General features: G+C 45.5%; 1 protein-coding gene across 9 annotated transcripts in view; it reads right to left on the reverse strand.

Annotated features, from left to right (window-relative positions):
• The window catches only part of FRMD4B (FERM domain containing 4B), a 197,186-nt gene that overhangs the window by 118,525 nt on the left and 57,701 nt on the right, over positions 1 to 20,960 (reverse strand). For 7 of the 9 annotated variants that reach the window (XM_065550723.1, XM_008179477.4, XM_065550722.1 and 4 more), the window contains exon 1: positions 2,505 to 2,911. The exons of the other annotated variants lie outside the window; for them this stretch is intronic. In XM_065550723.1, the coding sequence (XP_065406795.1) occupies positions 2,505 to 2,666 (162 nt within the window). In that variant the 5' untranslated portion in view covers positions 2,667 to 2,911. Of the gene's footprint in view, positions 1 to 2,504; positions 2,912 to 20,960 lie in introns of those variants that run through there. 9 annotated transcript variants of the gene reach the window in all.

Consider the following 20,960-nt stretch of genomic DNA (forward strand, 5'->3'; position numbering starts at 1 on the left):
CCTCCCACCCACCGGCAGCCCCATCGATCAGCACCTCCTACTCCCTCCACGCACCTCCTGACCAGCCGTTTGGTGGTGTGCAGGAGGCTCGGGGGAGGAGGGGGGAAGGAGCGAGGGCAGTGCAGGTTCAGGGGAGGGGGCAGGAAGGGGTGGAGTGGGGGCAGAGCCAGGGGTTGAGCAGTGAGCACCCCCCCGGCACATTGGAAAGTTGGAACCCCGGAGTCGGTGCCTATACAAGGAGCCGCATATGGCTTTAGAGCCACAGGTTGGCCACCCCTGAGCTAGCTGTTTGGCCCGCCAATGCATCTAGCGGCTGTCCTTTCACCAAAGGGAGTGAGGCTATCCACACTGGAGGTGTGGCCAGGCCCCTCCCACAACTGCTGAGCACTGGCACAGTGAGCAAATGTTACGTTTTTCCAAAGCACACATAAGTCCAGCTGCTGATCATGCTACTCAAGTGCCCCTTTGAGGCTTTCTGCTCTCTCTACCACTGCTGGGAACACATCTTCCACTAGCACTCCAGGGTGGGGCAAGTGCACAGTTTGGCACTAGAGGAGTAGGACACAAGGAGATGCAGAGTGCACATTTTCACTTTGTAAAATGCCTGTAAGTGTTAAGGATGTGTGGGTGAAGGTTTCTTTAAAAGGATGCCACATGCCTTCTTTGTAGAAGGAGAATCATGTGGTGGTAGGCGCAGAGCACAAGACTAAAAAAAATTAAAGATATAAGCAGATTAAACCCTCAGCACCAACCGTTACACTCAGTAGCTTTGGACAAACAAAAATTTGCATGATCCTTGCTTCTAAAAGTTAAAAAAAAAAAAAAAAAAAAAAAAAAACCTTTTAAAGCCCCTTTAGTAAAATACACGGATTATGTCCTTGCTCAGAGTCAGGGTATGGCTACATTACAGAGCCTATATTGGCATAGTTATGCCGCCACAGAAGGAGTATTTCTATTGGTGTAGGAACTCCACCTCCCTGGATGATGTTAGCTATGTTGCCAGAAGCACACTTCTGTCGATATAGCTGGGTCAACACTGCGGGTTTTGCTGGCATAGCTATGTCGGTCAGCGGTGTGGTTTTTCCTCACACTGCTGACTGAGATAGCAGTGCTGACGTAACTTAAGTGTAGACCCAACCTCAGTTTTTACTCTGGCAAAATTCCCACCTAGAACAATTTTGCCTTTCTTAAGAACTAGGATTTTGTCTTCAGAAAGATGGAGTAAAAACTAAGAACGGTCTTTACATTTTGTTCCATATACCTTTTAATGTACCCTTAGGAGTCCAGGCAGTTCAATTGCCAGCCTTTGTTGGAATGGAATTCAAGGACGTGAGGTACATCCATATGGCCATACAAGTGCCATTTTACTGGACATACATCATAAAAAAAGGTTCTATGCAACTTGGCCAGTTGATGTTCTAACATTCAGAAGACCTTGCCTTCATTTTAGAGCAGCACTCCCATTTGTGGGCATAGCAGAGATTTAAATAAGAATTCATATGTAGGGGCAGATTTCCATTTGATGTGGCTTTCAGATGGAAGTTACATAGCGATGGTTTTGGAGAAGAGGATTCCTACACACTGCGTCATTCGCTAGAATACAATGTATAGGGGGGAAAATCAGCCTCATTGGAATAAATGTTTACGCCTATGGTGTGATCGGACAAAATCACTGTCTTACAGTCAGGAAAAACAAATAAAGAAAACCAACTGCCAGCAAGAACTGGCTCCAACTGTGATTGGAGAACACAATACTTGCAAATATGTTACTGTATTTTTTGTCTGCAAGGCAGATGCAAATGAAGTAGTAAAGAGAGTAGCTGCTAAAGCATACTTCAGAGTACAGTTATCTCAGGACTAATTTTGGTCAGCTTTTCCTTGGATAACAACCAATTCGTGATGCAAAGTATTATGGTATGTATATTATGATATATTATGATGGAACTTTCCTTAATAGCTATTCGGGAAATGCAAATAAACTAGAAAAAATAAGCTACAGACACTTTCTCCTGCCACAGCATTTTTATCTCAGACAGTCTGATGCAAATGCAGGCTATGTATTGACTTAAACCTATCAGATTCGAAGTACAAGTGACTGTGAGAGCAACTAACCAGTCTCTTGAAAGGCTATGATAGAAAGGACAGTCAGGCTCAAAAAATAATTTTCAACAAATCAGCCTGCAAGATGCATTTTACACAGCACCAACCTCTCAAGCAGTGATGTTACAACACAGACACACAGAGCTGATTAAATCATTTGAACAGAAATATTTCACGACTCCTCAGACTTGTAGATTTCAAAACTGACTTGTTATCTTAACACAAGGGAGGCTGGAAGCATAACTTTAGTATGAAGCTGTTAATTACTACAAACGTGCTGTCTTATTAAATGACTCTTTAATCACGATCTAATACACACACATACCACTACTAGGAATTAGTAAATTTCTGCTAGACAATACTCTGGCATTTTTAAAAGCAAACAAAAATTGCCATAGGTTTACCTGATAAACTTCTCTGAGACCACACCACGTTCTCATCACTTGATGGCAAGCTCTCACTCGCTGTGTGTACCACCTTCTCAAAGTCGATACTGTCAAGTTCCAAACAAACCGGCTCCCACCGAAAAGCAAGTCTTCTACTCCGCACATGAACACCGAAGCCATGATCTACTCTTTCAAAATCCTCTCTTCCTGCCTCACTCTGTGTACACAGTTAAACGCCTGCCGTTAGAGCAGCTTCATTTTATACGGCGTGCAAAGGGTAGGGGTGTTGCGAGAAGCCAGGGTCAAATCTTAAAACAAAACTCCTCTTTCACTGTGCTTCCTGGGCAGACACAGAGGCATGCTCTGGGTGTTGCTTGAAGTCCAGCCAACGGCTGCAGTAGCTCAGCCCAACCAGCAGCTCACACAGCAGCCTTGTACTTCTTAACAGCTTATATAAATCTCTGTTAAGCTTCAGTAGCCACCACTATGTATTCTAATTACATTTTAACCCCTTTTCCATGTTCTCGGACAACAACCCCGTGTATATACACTACAGGAAAAGAATTGAGGGAAGTGGTCCTGATTAATACTCTCCACATTTTGATACTCAGCAGGCACTACACACATACCTACAGCACAGTGTGTATTCACACACACACACACACACACACACACACACACACACACACACACACACACACACACACCTTCCATCACCTCATTATCTGCCTGAAAGGGAACAGCACTGTCATCGGTTCCTTCTGGCTGAGCTGTTGATCAAATAATACGTTCGAAATCCTGCTTTAAACACCTTCAGGAGAACTCTCACGGCAATAAATATATTAATGTCTCTTTTAGCATGGCTATCGGAACCCGCAAACAATATGAGGAGAGCATTCCCCTGGAGGCCACATTTCACGTTACCGTATGCCTCCTGTTTAGTAACTGCGTCTTATAATGATGAATAAGGCTGACCATCAGCCTGCTAAAGAGAAATAATTTTGATCTACTGTTAAACGAACATAATCCTATTAATGCAGCACTTGCTGCCTTAGAAAAGCAAACAGCCTCCTGCAAGCTGAGCACCTTTGCAAACAGGCAACAGGACATAAACACTCTGAAATAATAGCCCACAAGAGAATCCCAGGCTTGACTCAACAGTCAGTATAAAATTAGGCAGCAGTTAATTGTTAATGCCAGAGAACTACACCTTTTGTTTGCAGGCTATTCCTTATTAACAAGCTAAAGGGTTCTGAAGAAAGTGGTCAGTAGGTAGGTTTTGTTTGTGACCCCTAAAAACACACACTTGAACAGCACAATGAATGGGAAGTAACAGAGTAGCGCACTGCTGAATCAACAAAGCAAGGTGTACATAGAAGAGTTGTCATGTCCATATTTTGGCAACAGTTTGGCACTGGATAGTGGTAAGACCCCACTGAAAATTTTCACCGATTCATTTCACATACAAATTGTGACATATATGGTGGCAGTACTGAGGTAGAGGACAGTGTGAATTGCCATACATGCCAACAGCACTGAAATCAAGTACCACAGAAAGGAAAAGCACAGAGGAAAGTCCCATCTTGTTGGGAAAGGAATAACCAAAAGAGAGACAGGGGAGAACGAGTTATGAACAGCTAAAGAGAAGCCAGTTGAGCTATTCAGAGAAGAGCAGCTCAACACAGAGGAGTGGACTTAGGGTACGTCCACACTACCCGCCGGATTGGATGCGGATCGATTCCCAAACGCGCTCCCCGTCGACTCCAGAACTCCACCAGGGCGAGAGGCGGAAGCGGAGTCGACGGGGGAGCCGCGGCTGTCGATCCCACGCCGTGAGGACGGGAGGTAAGTTGATCTAAGATGCGTCGACTTCAGCTACACTATTCTCGTAGCTGAAGTTGCATCTCTTAGATCAATTCCCCCCCCCCAGTGTAGACCAGGCCAAAGGCACAGCTGGTTGGCTTGCTGGATTCTGACAACAAGAAGTGGTCCAGGTTCACAGAGAACATCCAGCCCATTGGCAGAAGGTCCAGCAGGCGGGGGAAATCTTGGCGTCAACTCCCCGGAGAGAAGCAGGGAAGAGGCTGACAGAGGTAACATAGGGGCTCCATCCAGACCAAATGCATCACTGCAACACGGACAGATCTACAAGTAGGCCAAGAGAAGATACAGGTGGAGAGGGACAGACTTCATCTGGAAACCCAGCTACTTGAAGAACGGCAGTGAGAGATTGCAGACAAAGAGAAGAGAAGACAAGGATCATCAACATCACCGTGAGACAGAGAGGCTGTGTCAGGAAAATCCTAATCTGGTAGATGGAATCAGACCCCAGGTGCCAGTGCTGGTGGGTGCCAGAGACTCCAAGTTATTCCCTCGCTTTAGGGAAGGGGATGACATAGATGTGTGTCTACGTGCTTTAGAAATGGGGTGTGAATTGAACGAGGTAGGGCGAGGTGGCAGGACACCAGGTTCCAAAACAGGGGGTGGGGAGTGCTATAGGGAAGGTCTGTGCCTGGAGAGTGTGTCTAGGCTCAGTATCGGAACCAGCAGATCACAGTATCTCTTGAGGAAGTCACTAAGGACCCAATTTTTAGAGATGTTCAAGTACTCCAGCGCCCATAGACTCCAGGTGCAGCACTTCTGAAAAAAATCAGACCATTGATCTTTCCTGGCCTTCGTTCTGCCCCTGCCATCTGTGAAACAGGGGGCAGAGGCCTGGCTTGAGTAATTCAACATGGAGGCGGCTTCATTTCTTGGAAGACAGGATTAGGGAGGTAACTGGATCAGCAGGCTAAAAATGGACCGTTTGTGCTAAGAGAAGTAAATGGGTCAGTAAGCTAAAAGACAGAAAGTCTGAGCTAGCTAAGATAAGAGCGGGAACACCCAGGAAACCATTTACTAAGAACAAGGGAACAATGGACAAGAGAGATTGGCAGGGTAAAGATGAGGTAACGAGTAAAGTTGAACATGGACAGAGCGTGCTCTGCAGGGACTGGTTCCTGCAAAGTAACCAAGCCAATCCCCAAACATGGGATGCAATGTGTAGTAAATGTAATGTGAGGGGTCAATGGATATAAAGCAAGGGGGTTTCTGTGTAACTTGGATGTGCGGTATGCCCTGTATACACTCCCTATGCTTAAAGCCTGATCAACTCAAGTGTCGTTTAATTGCATGCCAATAACAAAACCTCAGGGGCGGGTTCGGAGTGAAGCTGAGTACTTGGGAATCGAGTGGATAAGGCTACTGAGTGAATAAGGTCCCAGAAGCTACCCCAGCATCCTGGTGCCATGACTTGGATCCACTCGTCTGGATCAGGTAGCGTATAGACCCCTTAGTGTGAGGGTTGCAGACTAGCATTGTGGGAAATAGCACTGGAAGGGTTTAAGGCTTAAATCTAAAGAAGTTAGTACCATGCTGGAGAAATCGGTTAAATCTAAGGGCCTATGGACTTCCCAGAGAAATATTAGGGGGAGATGGGAACCAGGTGAAAAAGGAACTCCAGAGAGTGGTATTGGGGGGGGAGGGGGGGAGAGAAATGCTTGGCAAAGCACAGCAGAGGTCTGCTAAATGCCACTAAAAGGATGCAGAGGCTACGCCAACATGATGTTTATCAGAGGCAAAAATCTAAAACTAGACAGGATTTAAGGTGTCATTGGCTCCGTGTGTTATTGTTCCTACTTTATTATATAGTTGGGAAATATACACCTGGGCTCCAGCGTCAGGGGAAGCCTGTGGAGTCTGGGGCGTCCATCACTGTGGAACACAAAGCCTAGAAATCCTCTCTCAGGCCAGCTCTAGGATGTGCCTACTTTGAGAGGTTTGTGAGGTGCCATGCAAATGTAAAGTATTGCTCAGGCCAGGCACAGGCAGGGGTGGAGTTCTGGGCCGAGCAAGGCTGACGCTAGAGTTTTTGCTGTCCTGGCCCTGCCCCCTCCCCAAGAGCCATTGGAAAGAAGGCAGCAGCTCTGGGGTAGCACTGGCTCCCGCACTATGCTATTGAGCAGACATCCCCCTCCCACCCCACACACATCTTCTAGTGTGGGGACATGCTGGAGCAGCTGCTATCAGCTGGTCACTGTCACTGGTACACCATTAAAGGGATTGTACCCTCACTGGCCCAACTCCCAGCTGGAGACACAGAAGAGAAGTGGGCTGGCGGGACCCCTTTAATATGCTATAGGTGGTTGCCTAGGCCTAACATGGGCCCCAAGTCTGGGCTTCTAGCCCTGTGCCCTTTCCTCTCAGTATTTCAACATGTGGGGTGGGCTGTGACAGAATAGTGGGAGAGGAAGGGCAGAATATTTTCAGTAGTTCTTCACAGTCTTAGCTTTCATTAAAAAAAAATGCCTCTCTATCATTCATGGCTGTGAAAAAAATCTTCACAATGCGAGTACAGATACTATGTCTGAGCTTGCAGGAAGCCTAAAACAATCTCTCTGAAGTGGGAACTTCCCCACTCTATTAAAGTCTTGTATATTCTATATAGTCTTAAACTGTGCTCATCAACATAGTATCTGAGCGCCTTCCAGTAGCAAATTAAGCAATGTGACTACACATCACAGATTTGTTCTCTCATATTGCCCCCCGAGGAAGAAGGATGTGCAGTGGCTGTCCTCTATTTAATATACATGCACATTATATAAGAAAGAAAAGGGAGGACGGATCAAATGAGGAAGATGGTGTACTGGAGAAGCGCAGGAGATGTATAGATTAAGATGTGTACGTGGCAGAGGCAATATTGGTTTAATCTTCCTTGGGGGTGGGGAGAAGGTTCAGCTTTCAAGAGTTTGGGAAATGCTACCTTAGGGTTGCAAGGCTCTAGGGGATCCCCCTCCGCAAATGTGTTTTGTGTTTAAAGTGTGAAACGATCATCCACATAGACATAGCCTTAAAGTCAAGAGAGACACTTTGCAATGCCGTTGTCCATTTCCCAGTGTTGGCAGAAATCTGCAGCAGGATGCTTCCAGTCTGAGTAAGTAGCAGAGAGAGAAAATCTGCATCCAGATAATTATCAGTCCCTCAGATAACACTGCCTCACAAAGGAACCAGCCAGAAAAATCTTTTATGGCATCTGTGCGTAATGGTCTTCACATCTCAGAGTTTAAATATAAAACAGAGAAAATAAGAAAACACAGTTTCAATAATCTTCAAGTTCCAGTACTGGAACAGCTTTGTAGTTTAAGAAAATGCTTAATGAGAGATGGAAGAATAATGTAGTTTTGAGGAGGGGGAAAAAATCACAGTCTATTGAAAACTAAAACATTTTTAATCCATATCCGTTGCCTTCAATGCCTTTTTGGTTTTCATTATCACTTAATTACAGACTGCCAGAAATGTAAATTCAAGGATTTTCCCATTTATGATAGTGAACGTTTTTTTAATTGATCTGTCATCTGTGGTATCATTTTTTTAAATTGGATCGACATATACTTGGCATAGTTACTCCTCATGCTTCCCAATCACTTTGTACATCGCCATCTGGTGGTCTCGTTTTTTTATTTACACTGTTTGGATGGATTTCGTAAATGCTCAGGAAAGTAGAGGCCCGATCACAAGAACTAGCAGACCATAAAGCCTCCCCCAGCCAGCTCTGCCCATCATCCATCAGTGTTAACCATCAACGCTTGCGGCCTAAATCCTAAACAGCCTTTGTACTCTTCCAAGCAGGCCTCAAAAATCATGCCAAGCCATGGGCTAGAGTTTGACTGTGCCTACACAACCATACAGGGGAGCGAAAACCCTCTCATACCCTTACAATGGGTACCTAGACCTCGGGTCCAGACACATAGGAGTAAAAGCCTCACTCCCCCTCTTGCTTCCTCTCCGGAGGCCGTGATTGGCAATTGGGGTTACCATATTTCAACACTGAAAAAAGAGGACATGCCACAAGGGCCCCGGCCCCACCCCAACTCTGCCCCTTCCCCACCCTGGCCCCGCCCAACTCCGCCCTTCCCCGCCCCCATTCCAACCCCTTCCCCAAAGACCCCGCCCAACTCCGCCCCCTCCCCTGAAAATCACGCATTCCCCCTCCTCCCTCCCGCCCCCCAGGCTCCGGCTGCTGCTGCACCGGGGAAATTGCTTCGGCCCCGGCGTGCGGTGGAGAGCGGCGGGAGCCGGCAAAGTTGGAGCCCGGGGAGGAGGCGGCTACGTGCTCGGATGCTACCCGCCGCCTCTGTGCCCCAGCAGATCGCGGGAGTTGTAAGTTTTGCTGCAGCCACTTGCACTCGGGGTCCCCTTACCATGCCTCCTTATTTTCCTGGACATGTTCGGCTTTTTGGAAATTCTTCCCGGACAGGGATTTGAGGACCAAAAAGCCGGACATATCCGGGAAAATCTGGACGTATGGTAACCCTAGTGATTGGAGAGGGTGGGGGGAAAAGGTGGAGTCTTGTCTCCACACTGCTCCTTGTTGGTCACAATAGCTGAATCAGCACAGGGTAGAGGCAATAATCAGATACGGGTATAGGTCATCAGCAAGTTACTGACTCCTGGAAGCAAGGAGGGAATTGTGACTCAACAGCTGTGCCCGAGTTACAATGCATACCAGGCTATTCCTGGGGTGGGTGCATTTCTTGCTCAAGGCTATTTCCAAAGGCACAGTCTAGCCTCATGTGGTGAATTTTATTATCAACAATACTTTGCACATCGCTACAGCACTTGCTCAAAATGCTTTGCAATTAATGAATTAATCCTTCATGCACTTGTGAGGTAGGGAAGTATTGTTATCATCTTTGCAGAAGGGGGAACTAAACCTGGGAAAAGCAAAGTGACTGGCCCGAAGTCACACAAGAAGTCTCTTGCAGAACTGGGTGTAGGATTTAGGTATCTTGATTCCCACTCCTCCGCCTTTACCCACAGAGCTGTCCTTCTGCCCACATTAAATACCATAAAGGTAAGAAACAAGCATCAATGTGGATGAACAAGGAAGATATTCACAAACTACTGAATGAGAAAAGAATCTAAGCCCTGATCTACATGGGTGAGCGGGGCGGGCGGGGTCAAGCTAAGATAGGCCGACTTACCTGGCCGTGAGGACGGCGGCGAGTTGACCGCTGCCGCTCCCCCGTTGACTCCGCTTCCGCCTCTCACAAAGTGGATTTCCAGAGTCGATGGAGAGCATGTTCGGGGATCAATTTATCCACGTCTAGACGAGACGCAATAAATCGATCCCCGATAGATGGATCACTACCCGCCGAATCGGCGGGTAGTGAAGGCCTGCCCAAAGAGTACTATACTAGGGAATAAGAAGCAAAAAGCCTCCGAACCTCGGACACAGCCCTTAACATCAATGGAACAAAAAAAAAGATTAAGCCAAATTTAGGATGCAAAAGGAATCGTTCAGTTTGATTCAAAGGAAGGTTTTTTGTTGTTTTGTAGGGGCCTGATCTGGTATCTACTGAAATCAATGGGAATCGTTCCCTTTACTTCCACTGGCTTTAGATAAGGCTCCAAGGGAGTAGTCAGGGTCCATTTAAAACACTTTTCTAGGTAACATTCCAGTCCCCTCACTGTACAATGGTTATCACAGAAAATACAGCAGAAGGAAACCAGTATGATACCCAAGAGAGTAACCAGAAGTATATTTGACCAGAAAAAAAGATCTCCAGAAGGGACTTTGTAGCGAAACACAGCATTTTGAAGGGAACAGAGATGATAGATGTTACACATATATTTGATCTAATGTCATTTGAACAAGGGTCATGAATTTCTGCAAAGGAACAACTGTGCACAACAAGGATTTAAAGAAAAATGTCCTTAAATAAAGTTAATGTGGGTTATAAAATACTCCAGGAAGCAACAGGAACATTGAAACAACAGTTTAAAGAATGCAGTTAGACACACATGAGAAACAAACAAATATTGTGGGTTAGAACTGCTAAATCCATAGGAGGGGATGGCTCCTAAGTGGGTTTTCGTGGTCTTCTTCCATGCTGATGTATCCTGTGTTTAGAGCATAAGTGGTAAGTTAAATTAGAGGTGCTCTTAAATCCAAAATATGGTCTATTATTAATGGACACAAAGAATCCACCTATGTTGAGTAATACGATTATCAATTTGCCCTCACCCTTGTGAGGATGAACAGTACCCCTAGATCCATTGATTAAACATACTGAAAAAATCTTATCCTGAAGTTTCCTGCTCCTGAATAAAGGACTTGCGTTCTGATCACTCTAGGGCTATGTCTACACTACCGCAATAAGTCAACCTAAGTTACACAACTCCAGCTACATGAACAACGTAGCTGGAGTTGATGTAGCTTAGGTTGACTTACTGCAGTGTCTGGACTTACCTTACTCCTCTCATTCCTGGTGGAGTAATGGGGTTGACCAGAGAGCACTCTGCCATCGATTTAGCGGGTCTTCACTAGACCCCCGGTGCATGCATCGCCGGAGCATCGATCCCGAAGTAGTGTAGACATAGCCTAGGTCTCTGTACCTTCTTAACAAGAATTATTTAAACCATTACACAGGCCTGATCATTTGAACTAGCAGATCAGTGGATAACAAATAGTTTAATATAGATATTTTAAACCACACTTTGTTATCATTTAACGGGAGCATATAGTTCCCTTTCCAAGTACATCTGATATTTAAAAACTCAGAACTTCGGAAAAATCAGGCTGTCTCTGTTAAACGTTCCAATTTTACTCTACCAGTGAATGCCGACAAAACAACGGTGAGTTAGAAGTTTTACCCAGCCGCCTCTCACTGTGAGCCAGCACCCCACAACTTTAAAAGATGCCTCGTTTAGAATTTGTCCTGTAAAATATTGATTCAAAGGACTTTTGACAAACATGGCAAGAATCACAGGACTATCTGTGAATGAGGATATCCGCAGTATGTTAATTAAGTCACATAGCTCTAACCCTTTTCCTTTTCTGTCCTCTCCCTTCCTTCCCCCCCCCCCACCTCACCCCCCACTTGTCAGGCAGTGAGCGCTAAGGCAATTAACCCTAAGGCAAAACTGAAACAACTTTTTCAAAAATCCTTTTGCCGCAGTCAGGTCCCTCATTAGCTTAGTAAAGATAAAGAGAAATAAAATTATCCGCTTCCTCCATTTTCATTATGTAACCCCTCTTAAACACAAGAGTCTATAAGAGAAACAGTAGCCTACATGCCAAGTTCTACCTACAAATCATCCACTTTCAGTGCAAGCTCTTCGGGGTATTTTTTCCCCGTGTTGGTACAGTGCCTAGCAAAATGGGGTCACGGCCCACGACTGCAGCTTCTAGGGGCTATCACAATACAAACAATAAATATGATGTAAATAAATAATAATATAATCACACTGGTCCCTTCCGGTCTTGGAACCTATGAATGAATATTAATCAGAAGAGACTTGTGATAATGGCAAGAGCTGACACCACTGTGTGTTCATCGAGCAGTGGACGGTTTGAATTGGATGTTCCTTATGTCAAATATAACCTTAAGTAGGGATAAGCAGGCTCTATGCCTTGAGATTCTGGTTAGAGCTTGTACCCTGAAACTGGACTGATTTTTCAGCAAAGTCTTTTGGCTGAAAACAGAAATATTTTGATTCAAACTGACATCCTGGTGCCTCACAGGAGTTCGGGTGGGTCCAGGTTTCTGACCTATATAGCAATACAGATAGTACACTGGTTAGATAGATCCTGAACTTTCTCTCAGCACAAAGACATTTGTGCTCTGGTTGCTAGTACCTGATAAGGGCCCCTGCTCACGGTAACGAGCCAAGGGTCACAATGGACCCAGTAGATGAGGGTCAACTTCCCCCAACATTGGTGAAGGTAGATGAACCAGTACTGCGGGCATGTGGACTGCACAGGGTAGAAGAGCTGTGTCTTTATAACAGTCATCTCTTCCCTAGGAACCAACAGCATCTGGCAGAAGAGTTCCTGGGAAAGAGGGACAGTGTCCCCCAAAATAAAACCACTCTAGGCCTCCCCAGTCCAAAGGAGGCAGAGTGAAACAAAGGGGCAACCAGCCACGACTGACTGCAACAACAGCACCAGGGTTTAAATCCCCTGCTATAACCAGCTCCAGGAGGACAGGCGCGTTCTGCATGCATAGGAGGGTGCAACCCAACCCCCGCTTACGGAAAGCGCAGCCCTGGAGCTAGACATCAGAAGACCATTCCACATCGTGCCCCTATGCAGGAGGCAGTGACGATGGTGCTGCAGACACTTTGGACATCAAAGGAGCAAATGAGGATGACAAGCATGGCCAGCAGTACATGCTGCCCCAGAGGGAACAGGCCTGGGTGGGGCCATCTCCCTCCTTCATGTGCATCAGGGAACACTTGGTACATCTTTACTACCAGTCCTACAAGTATGCCACATCCCCTAGAGAAACTAGGCCTGATTCCGCTCTCAGTAACACTGGCGGAAAGTAGGAGCAGTTCCACAGTGTGGGTAAAACAATCAAGAATACATCTCCCATGTATTAACCCCACACATGCTCCGAATCCAAATCCAAAACAATGGGGGAGGGGGAGGGAGAGAACGGGTCCAGGTCAAATAAGAGCTTACCTGAATCTCTGCCCCAGAACATACGGGGCTGGAAGCAGAAGTATTCACATATCACCCCCTCCCACTGACCCACCCACCCCCACAACCCAAGCCACATACACACACACACACACACACACACCCTGGCTCTTGTGTATTTCTAGCCCAGCTGAAAGCAAGGATTACTGGAAGCCTCATAAGATGACACATTCTTATAAGATTTCCATCCCAGATTTGCATACCGAAGAGATTTGTGCAGACTGGTCAAGGATCTGAACTTCAGGGTGCATATCTGAAATGAACCCACAAAACCTCCAGGGAGATTCACCCATCAATCCTTACTTCAGAGAACCACTCAGGGTTGTGTGAAATTAAGATATCGATGTCGCTAGACAGGGATGTTCCCCTACACGCCATTAATGTTTCTTTGGTTTCTTATCCCCTTTGAATGGCATATAACGTGTGATCAGCTGGCAGTAGTCTGCTCACTCTCACACAATTATGGACCTGCTGTTTTTTCTTAATCAGACAGAACAATATAGGCCCAGTCCAGGCTTCAATAATAAACTTATATATACTGGAATGATAATTAAAGATACGCTTGTTTGTTTTTTAATATACCAGCTATTGCAATGTGCCTACAATGCACAGTGATGTGAATTCCTTGCAATATAGATCAAACGTTCCCAACTGGAAATAACAGAGTGTCTTGCCATTTAAACATTTATAAAATAAAACAGGCTGAAGTCAGATTTCTTGAAAGGGAAATTGTTTTACACTTGCTATATCAAGGAATACAAACCCAGGTCAAGTTCAAACAGTTACAGCTGCAGCGTGTGCTCCAGTTTCACAAATTAGGATTAATCCCATTTTCAAATGTTGCAACATCTGAGAAGTGAGATCATGTGTTACCTTGACTCAACTGACATAAAACGGTACTGGCCTTTCTAATGGCATAGGGCCATCCTCAGTGGGAGTCATTTGGCATAGCTCCATTTGAAGTCCATGGAGCTACATGAATATATATCAGCTGAGAATCTGTTCTAGAAAGTTTGTGTGCAATTTAGTACTGCTGAGTGAGAGTGTCCTGTTATGATGTATGTGTTGGTAGATCACACACACACACACACACACACACACACACACACACACACTAGAATTTTCAAAAGTGCCTATGTGACTTAGGGTCCTACACTGCATTTTCAAAAGTCATTTAGGCACTTTTGAAAATTGTAGCCACATGCTTACGTGTTGATTTGCACCTCCAAATGTCCCAAACAGGCCTTGTTTAAACACCCCCACTCCTGTAAACGAGGCTCATATTATATAAGAGTGAGAGGGACTGATTTTCTACAAGTTCAGGCACAAAATTGGGTGCTCATTAGCATATCTAACATGGGGATCTAACTGCTCATTTGCACACACAGATACCTCATTTCTGTGCATGTATTTGCCTCTAAACATTAGAAAAAACACACCTCACTTTTATTATGTGATCTGCAGTGCGTGGCAATGATCTCAGACCATAACTGCAGACATTCTAACTCCCCGTCAGTCGCTTTTCCAGTCCCATACCAATAGGTTTAAAGCTCTGCCTCATTCCACCCTGCAGCTTCAGAGCAATTTATACACTAAGGGCCAGTAATGGAGCTAGTCCAGAGGTAACAGAGCAGAATTGGAACTTTATGTGCTAATTTCTGTCCAAACTTACACCCCACATAACCCTATTCAAAACAATCTGCCAAATCCTTGGCTGGAGTAAACTGGCATAACTCCAGCGATGTCAATGGAACTGGTCAAAATTTTTAGGTCAAAACCTTTTGTTTGTTTTTCTTTCTTTCCAGTGGGAGAGCGGCGGGAAAGGGAAAGACAGAGATGGGGTGGGACATCCCCAAAGCTCCCTTTGTTGTTTTTGAAAAACCAAAATCTGAATTGGCTTTGTTTCAAACTAAAATGAAAATTTTTTGTTTTGTTAAAAAAAACAAATCTGAACATTTTCAAAAACAAAACAAATATTTTTTCACTTGTCTACATTTTTCGTGGGAGATCCTTGCCATTTTCCAAACAGCCCTGGAGCTCCACTGATTTACACCATCGGAGACTCTGACCCAATGAGTTTCATCTCAGTCAACGCAGAACGTGGCCCTCAGTGGTAAAATGTGCCCTACGCCACTCGAGGGCTTGGCTCAGTACCGACTCACAGGGCAGACTGCCACCTACTAACTCATGGGAGTCACTGTCTGCAGTACCTTGAGTGCAGAAGACTGCTTCACTGATGAGATCACAGAGCAGGGTGGAATGACAGCATGCAGCACGAATGACTAGAACAAAATACAAAAACACACAGAGGCTACAAGTGCAGAGAGAATTCCTTTTTCTTCTCCACTGAATCCTCCGCAGCTCCTGACTTCATCACAGCAAGTGTTCTGAAAATCTGTCAGCCTGTCCAGTTCCTAAGCTTGATTAGTCTAAATAAAACTCTGGAAGCAGATGAACTCTGTCCTAACAGGTGTTCCACGTGAAAAGGTCTTTACTGATCTTTGTACAGCTTGGGAGAAGGGTACCGAATAGACTGCCCTTTCGTTAGCAAAGGCTAATCCCCTCCCACCCAACACCACCCCAACTTTGAAATAGCAGTCAGTTTAGCAAGTCTGTCTGCTTCAAGTCTGAAAAAGAAACCGAGCCTTTACCCGCTCTAATTTCTTTAATCCTGTCCTAGAGTGTTGCAAGGAGCCATCCTGAATTGGCAGAGAGACGGCTTAGATTCACCAATAGCTCTAGCTGCACTCTGGCAGCATCTGTTTCTGCACTGGAAAAGAGCATGGCAAGGGAGACACATTCTGCCCTGCCCACTTCCTCTTTCATAAACGCTTTAGAGGAGCAGAGCCAGCAAAACACACCAAATGCTTGCGGCTTTGAGGCAGCACCTTGCCCGGCTGGACTCGCCAGAGCAGCTCAAGAGGCACAGGAAATCATTTTGCACTTAACGCCACTCCCCCTAACATCTGGAGGAAATAAGAAAAAAAGTCAGACTTGGCAGAGTGGAAAATTGGAAACTCTTTGGTAGTTGGAGCACCCAGTGGGGAAAGGGTGGGTTATGGTGGGGCACCAGAAAATGATGAAGTTTCCACTTTTTTAATTACAGAATCAAAGGATGGCTACAAAATCATACGCTATTGCTGTGAATGGGGTGTTCGTGCCATTTCCCAGTCTGACTGTCACGTGAAATGATTCTTAGCAGGCCAGTCTGTGGCCAAGTCAAAATCCTCACAAGAGAGGAATTACAAATGTCCTGCCTTGTTTATTCCCAGAAATGGAATATAGCCATTGTACAACCTTGGCCTTTTCACATCGGGCCAGCCACCCACGTTGGGCTAGCTACCTACATCGAACGGCACTCCACTGTGTTAGCTTGGGTGCTGTTTAAATGCAGATCTGACATGCTGGGAATTACCCTTCTTTAGAAAGTACTGACACAGAGGACAGGCGATCGCGAGCCCGGGAATTGATGGTAGGAGGTACGGTTTACATCAAAGCTCTTTATGGAGCCCTTCAAGGCTTAAGGCCCAGCCCCGTAACTCTTACTCCTATATTGACTTTATAGCCGTGTCGCCAACCCTCAGGATTGCAATTGTAGCTCCCGTTGCAGCACGTCCCAGAATCAGAAGAAGCTCCAGCCCCCATGCAATCGTCACCTGCCCTGGGGAAAACCACTCCAAGCAGCTGCCTTCCCCACTTTCCTCTCACACCTCTGACTGGCTGTTCTTCCCCAGAGGGCAGGGGACAGGCGCCAGAGATCTCCTCCAACCCCCAATTCAGCAGAGGAAGTTTTTGGAGGGGCGGGACAAGACGACACAGCTCAGAGACACTGCTCCTTGCTTCCCCCTCCCCTTCTATGAAAAATGGGTCTCTCCCTCCCCACCCACCTCTAACACTGTAACACCAGTCCTCGGAAGGGGAAGAGGAGATGCCTTAGAGTTGCCCCCTAAGCCTGGGAGATAGTGGTGTGTGTGTGTGTATACGTATGTACATACGCACGTACACCACCCCTGGAGCTGCTCTCCCCACCACCAGGCCTGGGAAGGGATGAAGAACCCCCACAGCTGCAGGAGGAGCAGAGGCCTGCTACGGGGGGGAAGGGAGAGATGTGGGGCTTCGGGGCACAGAATGGCTATGGGGCTGGGTAGGCGGAGTTGATGTGGAGGTGGGGCAGAGGTGAGGGCTTGGGGGGAGGCACAAAATTAATTGATTTTGGGGCTGGGGTACAGAGTTGATGTGGGGAGAGGGACACAATTAATTTATACACGTCTCGCTATAAATTGGCAACACCAATTTTCACGCACCTATTGAGGGTGGGCAGCGGGAGCTCGTAAATCAGAAAACAGCCCACATAACTCTCTCATTTTGTTTTAAAGTCTCATGATTTGGGGCCCAATCTCGTGACTTTTCAACTTTTGCGGCTGGCAATACTTTTCGAGACTTCACTGTGACTTTGTGCAGTGTCCTCATCAAATTCCAACCTGTAGAGTGGCATTGGGCCTACCTAAATACCTGCTTTCCTCCTCAGTTTCAATTAGAGAGGGTGGTACTCATCATTTCTGGTCCTCAGCTGCTGTGCAGCATTATTGTGAGCTGTTAAACAACTGCCATGTTTCCCTCCAGAGCTGGTTGCATTGCAGTAGTAGGTGCAGCAACTCGTGCACACCAGCTTGCTAAGTGTGCAACATGCTTTGGGGTCCCACCGGACAAATGGGTGTATGCATAATTATAGGTGATTACTACAATTGTTTGATTTTCCAAGGGTGAACAACATCAACAAAATAAATCCAGCCATAGCATGGGATCCTGCCGTTGAACTGGCTGGGTACTGCACGTCAATCCAGACCAATGCACATGAGCATAAAGGTTTGTTATTCAGTTTTCAATCTCCCTCCCAGGTTTTTATGGCAAATGGGATAGTATTAGTGCATAATCTAAATACCAGGCAAAGATCTGTAGCACTGCACTGCACTAGGAAGTGTAAGTGAGATAGTTAAATTCAGCGTTGCGAGAGATGCATATAGTCACGAAAACAAAATAACAGCCCCAAAATACACCACTCTCTCCTGACACAGATTTTTTTAAAAAGAGTGACCATAAACGATGACTCACTCTTGTAACTGTATCCTAGGTGCATTCATTCTCTCAGGATGACTAGCCTGGGATGCTGAACTCTTCAGAATGAGCGTAACTCAGAGCAAGTTCTGCCTTTGATGAGACGTAACGGCGCTGCACACGGCAGAGCTAGAGGATGCAAGGCCTTTGTTTTCTTCTTCCCCCGGAATTCCATGCCAATCCTGACCCCGGCATGCCACTACATAATGATCAAGAGACAACCTTAAACACCTCTGTGCTTTCTCCCATGCTACCCCTTATACAAGGAGAAAACGTGCTGATTAAATCCGAACAGCCACTAGCTTCTCTTCCTTCAAATCCCCCCTGAAGACTCACTTCCAACAGGGTGCCTGCAAAACCCAGTCTGGCTATCATGGCTAGGAAGGGGACAACTGCATCTGTTCACCTTCCCCTCTTTCTCTCTCCTTCTCCCTCCATCTCCTCCTCTATCACCAACTAAAAGAAAACAAAATCCATGTGACTAACAAAGCTGAACCAAGTCTTCACCAAATCCATTGACTTGTATGTTGCATCCCCACTGTCTACCCTCCATCTGCAATTTCAGATTGCAAGCCCTTCTGGGCAGGGATTGTCTCTTGCTGTGTTTGTACAACATTCAGCACAATGGGGTCCCAATCCCAAATGTGCCCTTTGGAGGCCACCATTACATAAATACATACCACACAAGAGGAGACAAGTTTATCACCCGGTTTCCTTTCTCAATGGCCAGCGGAAATGGGTCTATTCAAGGAGCAGGGAAGGGGGACAAAATGTCTGTAGAAAGGGTCTTGTAGGAATAATATAAATGCAGCCTTTAAGTAGATCTTTTCTACATGCATATTATTCCTCATAAAAGAAAAATATGTAAAAAGGCCATTGGGAATTGCTTTGTTAACCACTGTAGAAAATGCCAATTCTCTGGTCTCTGTAATGCCAATTCTCTGGAAAGGGTCTAGCAGCTGCTTCTCGGCCACTGTACTTCTCTTGTGCATGCACCCTCTAAGTGCCTCTGCCTGAGTATTGACTGTAGCTTAAAGTCCTTCTCATCAGAGATGTTTTCACGTTCGAATGAAAGAGTGGTGCAAATATCGCGGTCATCCAAAGCCCATTGACATCAATGGGAGTTTTTCCACTTACATCAGTGGTGTTTGTAACACGCCCATATAGGATTTTTAAAAAGAGCTTCAAACATTGTGCACTTTTCTAAAAGATTTTTGCAATAGGAGGGACACACATTGGGGCAAACATAGCGCTGTTGAAAAGGAGGGATAGCTGTAGGTTTATGGCATTGACTCTAGCAAGCTGCCAGTACCAAAAATATTCTGAGCGATACCAAACAATGCATTTTGTGAGTACATTGTGTACACAGTGGGCATGCACAATAAGATTGGAAGCAAGAGTGATTAAAAATGGTATTGCCCATTCCTAGGGCAATTAATACTCCTTTCTGTTAGCAAAGTACTTGTACAATGAATGAATGTTTGACAGTCTGGGCAACAAAAAGTCAATGATAATCTAGGATTCAGAAAGGTGGTGAATCAATAGGCTTTGTTTATTACAGCAGATTCACTTTGGCACAAACAGTGCTTTGATGTACAGCACACATCTAGAAATCGAATCTCAGCGTTATCTGGGGCGCTTCACCATGCAAGAAAAAACAACTCCAGTAACACAAGGTATTTCAACCACATACTCCAGGGGGAGTCACATCCATTTTGTAGGGCTCTGACCTCTGTTAAAGTTAAAGTTGAAGCTGGGTCATTCAACGTTTGCAAGCTACTGCTGCTTAGTGGAGGAGGAGCGTATATGCTAAGCATGAAGCCATTCTGATGGAGGGGGTCACAATAACCAAGAACAGAGAAAGTAGCAAAGTAGCCTTTTAAATGTATTTTTATCCTCAGAAGACAACAGAGATAAAGAATTTTTTCACTTCAAGGTCCCAGAAACAAAGGCAAGGTTTTCATCTCGAGGCCAAAAGACCAAAAACATCAAGACACTTGATCACGGCCTTGGATAGACCAAGAGACTACCTACACTTGACCAGAGCTCGGAGACACCCTTTGGGCCTGATCCAAAGTCCATTTAAGTCAACGGAAAGACTCCAGCTAATTTTTGATGGGCTTCAGATTCTGGCCTAATACCACATTTCCTTTTCTTTTCCCGGCATGTAGTGCTTCTGAAAGGATTGAAATTGACAACCTAGGGCAGGGCTAGGCAACCTATGGCACACGTGTCGGCACGCGAGCTGATTTTCAGTGGCACTCACACTGCCAGGTCCTGGCCACTGGTCCAGGGGGCTCTGCATTTTAATTTAATTTTAAATGAAGCTTCTTAAACATTTTAAAAACCTTATTTACTTTACATACAATAGTTTAGTTATATATTATAGACTTAGAGAAAGAGACCTTCTAAAAACATTAAAATGTATTACTGGCACGCGAAACCTTAAATTAGAGTGAATAGATGAAGACTTGACACCACTTCTGAAAGGTTGCCGACCCCTGCCCTAGGGGAGCAATGTCTTCTGTTTATCCAGAGAAGTAAGACAGCACGGACAGCTGCAGTGTTGGCTCCTTCCATGCTGACCCATCAACATGCGACAATTCCAAGTGCCAATTATTAATAGTCTCGTGTGGCCGGCCGATAGTTAACACTTTGCACTGAAACAGCCATTTTCGTCAGGAGATCTCAAAGCGTTTTACAAACATTCATTCACCGAGTTTCACAACACCCTTGGAAATAGGGAAGTGTTTTTATGCCCGTCTTATAGAAGGGGACATTAAGACACAGAGAAGTTTATGGAGTTGCCAAGTCACAGAGCAAGTAAGTGGCAT

Source organism: Chrysemys picta, chromosome 7 (assembly GCF_011386835.1).
Source record: "Chrysemys picta bellii isolate R12L10 chromosome 7, ASM1138683v2, whole genome shotgun sequence".
Taxonomy (NCBI): domain Eukaryota; kingdom Metazoa; phylum Chordata; order Testudines; family Emydidae; genus Chrysemys; species Chrysemys picta.